Here is a 2206-nt window from a genome sequence, read left to right on the forward strand (position 1 = left end):
TTGAATGATTATTGATGGACACCTATATTTTGAATGTGTGTTGACATTGTCCTCTTTAGCTCCTCTCTAGGCAAAGGTTGGACTCTACTTTGTATTTAGATCAGCTGCTGCTTGCCTAAAACGTGTGCTATACAAGCCTGGGCCTGATAAATACTCTCCGAGCAGAGGGTAGGCCCGGCTTGCTACACTACTTTGGTTGCCCTCTAGCGCTGTAAATAAACATAGACATAAATGGAAACAGGCTTCCAGGAAACTATCCTTGGTAAAAGGGTTATCAAACACATTGACCTACACTGCAGACACTGTAGAACGTAAGGTAATTGAAAAAAAAAATATAAAAAAAAACAACACAAAAATTGTCTCATCTCAATAATAGAGGTATGTGAACTACTTTTTTAAGGGTGCAGGACATAACCAACAAAAACCAACACATAAACTGCTGTCTTTGTCAAAAACTTCAGAATATTTCTCTAATACATGACATACTTAAATACTATTCCTTAAACGACTAAATTGAAGAGAAAATATTTCATACTTTTCATTTCATAGAAACTTACACTGCACCAAAACCATGCAAAGCAAAAAATATCTTGGTGTATAATGAAGTAGTCTAATTGGCTTCTTTCTCCTTATTTTTTGGGTTGTTGATCCTTTGATTTGGTACTACTTAAAGCGACAGGTAGCTGGGGTCCAACCTCTTAGCATATTTACACAATTCAGCAAGATTGTCAACTGTTCTTCATAAGTTGTTTTTGTTGATCGTAATATGTTTAATCTTTTTCTTTCATTTCTGTGCCATGCTTCCTCTTCATATGTTCTTGTCAAGAATCGTTATTTGAATAGAATTGAAATACAGTGAAGAAAAAGTATAACTTGTTCTTTAAATTTGTTGTATATACATACGCATACATATGTATGAAACCAACCATATGCATATTTACGAAAAACCCTCACCCTTTCATACGTCCTTCCCTTTCCTGCCTGGTCTATCAAAGGTCGCAGGGATACTGCGGTTCACAGTGGGTGACCTAGTTGGACGGTAGAGAGCTGAGGGAAGTTTCTCTCGCAAAAGACAAGGAATGGCCGGTCAGTTCAAGCGTCAAGATCTCCCTCCCTGTCAGAGTGAAGATTATGACCAGGCCTGTGAAGTTCGTCTGGCATTTGGAAACGGTAAGTTGTTTTTTATTTTTTTTTCACTTGAATACGTGCGCCATTAGTTTTTTTGTTTAAAATGTCTCAATGGTTGAAAGAGTTTAAAAAAGATAGAACGAGGTATTTTTCTTTCATTTTATATCGTTTTCTCGATAACGTATATACACATTGTATAAAATGTGTTATTGTTTCCTTTACGGCTTAGGTAAATGTAAGGTTAGATAAAGACTCAAAACATGTATGAAGGTCCAGACATGTTCCCTGGGTGTCAGAATCTACATGATGCAGATGGATTTGTGCCTTGAAAGGAAAGACATTATCTGCAACGTTACGTGCTGTGCGGAAGAAGGTTTTTGCGTGAACATGAGACCTTCTGAAGCACCTCCTGCATAATACAAAACTACACTGTACTAGTACTATTATTTCTTTATTTCAGGCTCTCACTGGCCCATATGACACAGGGACAAACATGAAAAACATAGAATATGTACAATATTTTAAAACAAACCGACGATATTATGGCTATGTACAGAGGCGCGCCAGGCGACGTACTATTGCGAGTGAAATGTGTTGTGCGTTCTATATGCTACTCCTGTTAATCCAATCAAATGTATTTAGTTTTGTTTTACATTATTTTACTTAGAATGCAACGAGACCTCTAGTGAGTTTTATATGCTTCGCAGAAAATGTATATTTTTGGTCCCTCTGACTTGAGATCTGGTACGAGGATAACTCAGGTAAATCTGAGGAAAACATAAAAAACAGAAACACACCTGTCTCTGGTCACACAGAAGAACCAACCCTGGTTATTTACATCGCCCACAAGCAGGTGACCATAGCTGTCCGTGATGAAGAACAACATCCGCGTGCAGTCAATCATACCTGTACCTGGTGCTAAGCACCATCAACACACAGTCAAACATACCTGTCCCTGGTGCTGAACACCATCCTTGCACAGTCAAACATACCTGTCCCTGGTGCTAAGCACCATCCTTGCACAGTCAAACATACCTGTCCCTGGTGCTGAACACCATCCTTGCACAGTCAAACATAC

At 38.5% G+C, this 2206-nt stretch overlaps 1 protein-coding gene across 1 annotated transcript in view; it reads left to right on the forward strand.

Moving 5' to 3' along the window:
- The first annotated feature begins 1018 nt into the window (after window positions 1-1018).
- LOC118410833 overlaps window positions 1019-2206 on the forward strand; it is an 11285-nt gene continuing 10097 nt past the window's right edge. The window contains exon 1 of the mRNA XM_035812669.1: window positions 1019-1170. Coding sequence (XP_035668562.1) covers window positions 1080-1170 — 91 coding nt within the window. The 5' untranslated portion in view covers window positions 1019-1079. The remainder of the gene's footprint in view (window positions 1171-2206) is intronic.

This window comes from Branchiostoma floridae, chromosome 3 (genome assembly GCF_000003815.2).
Source record: "Branchiostoma floridae strain S238N-H82 chromosome 3, Bfl_VNyyK, whole genome shotgun sequence".
Taxonomy (NCBI): Eukaryota; Metazoa; Chordata; class Leptocardii; order Amphioxiformes; family Branchiostomatidae; genus Branchiostoma; species Branchiostoma floridae.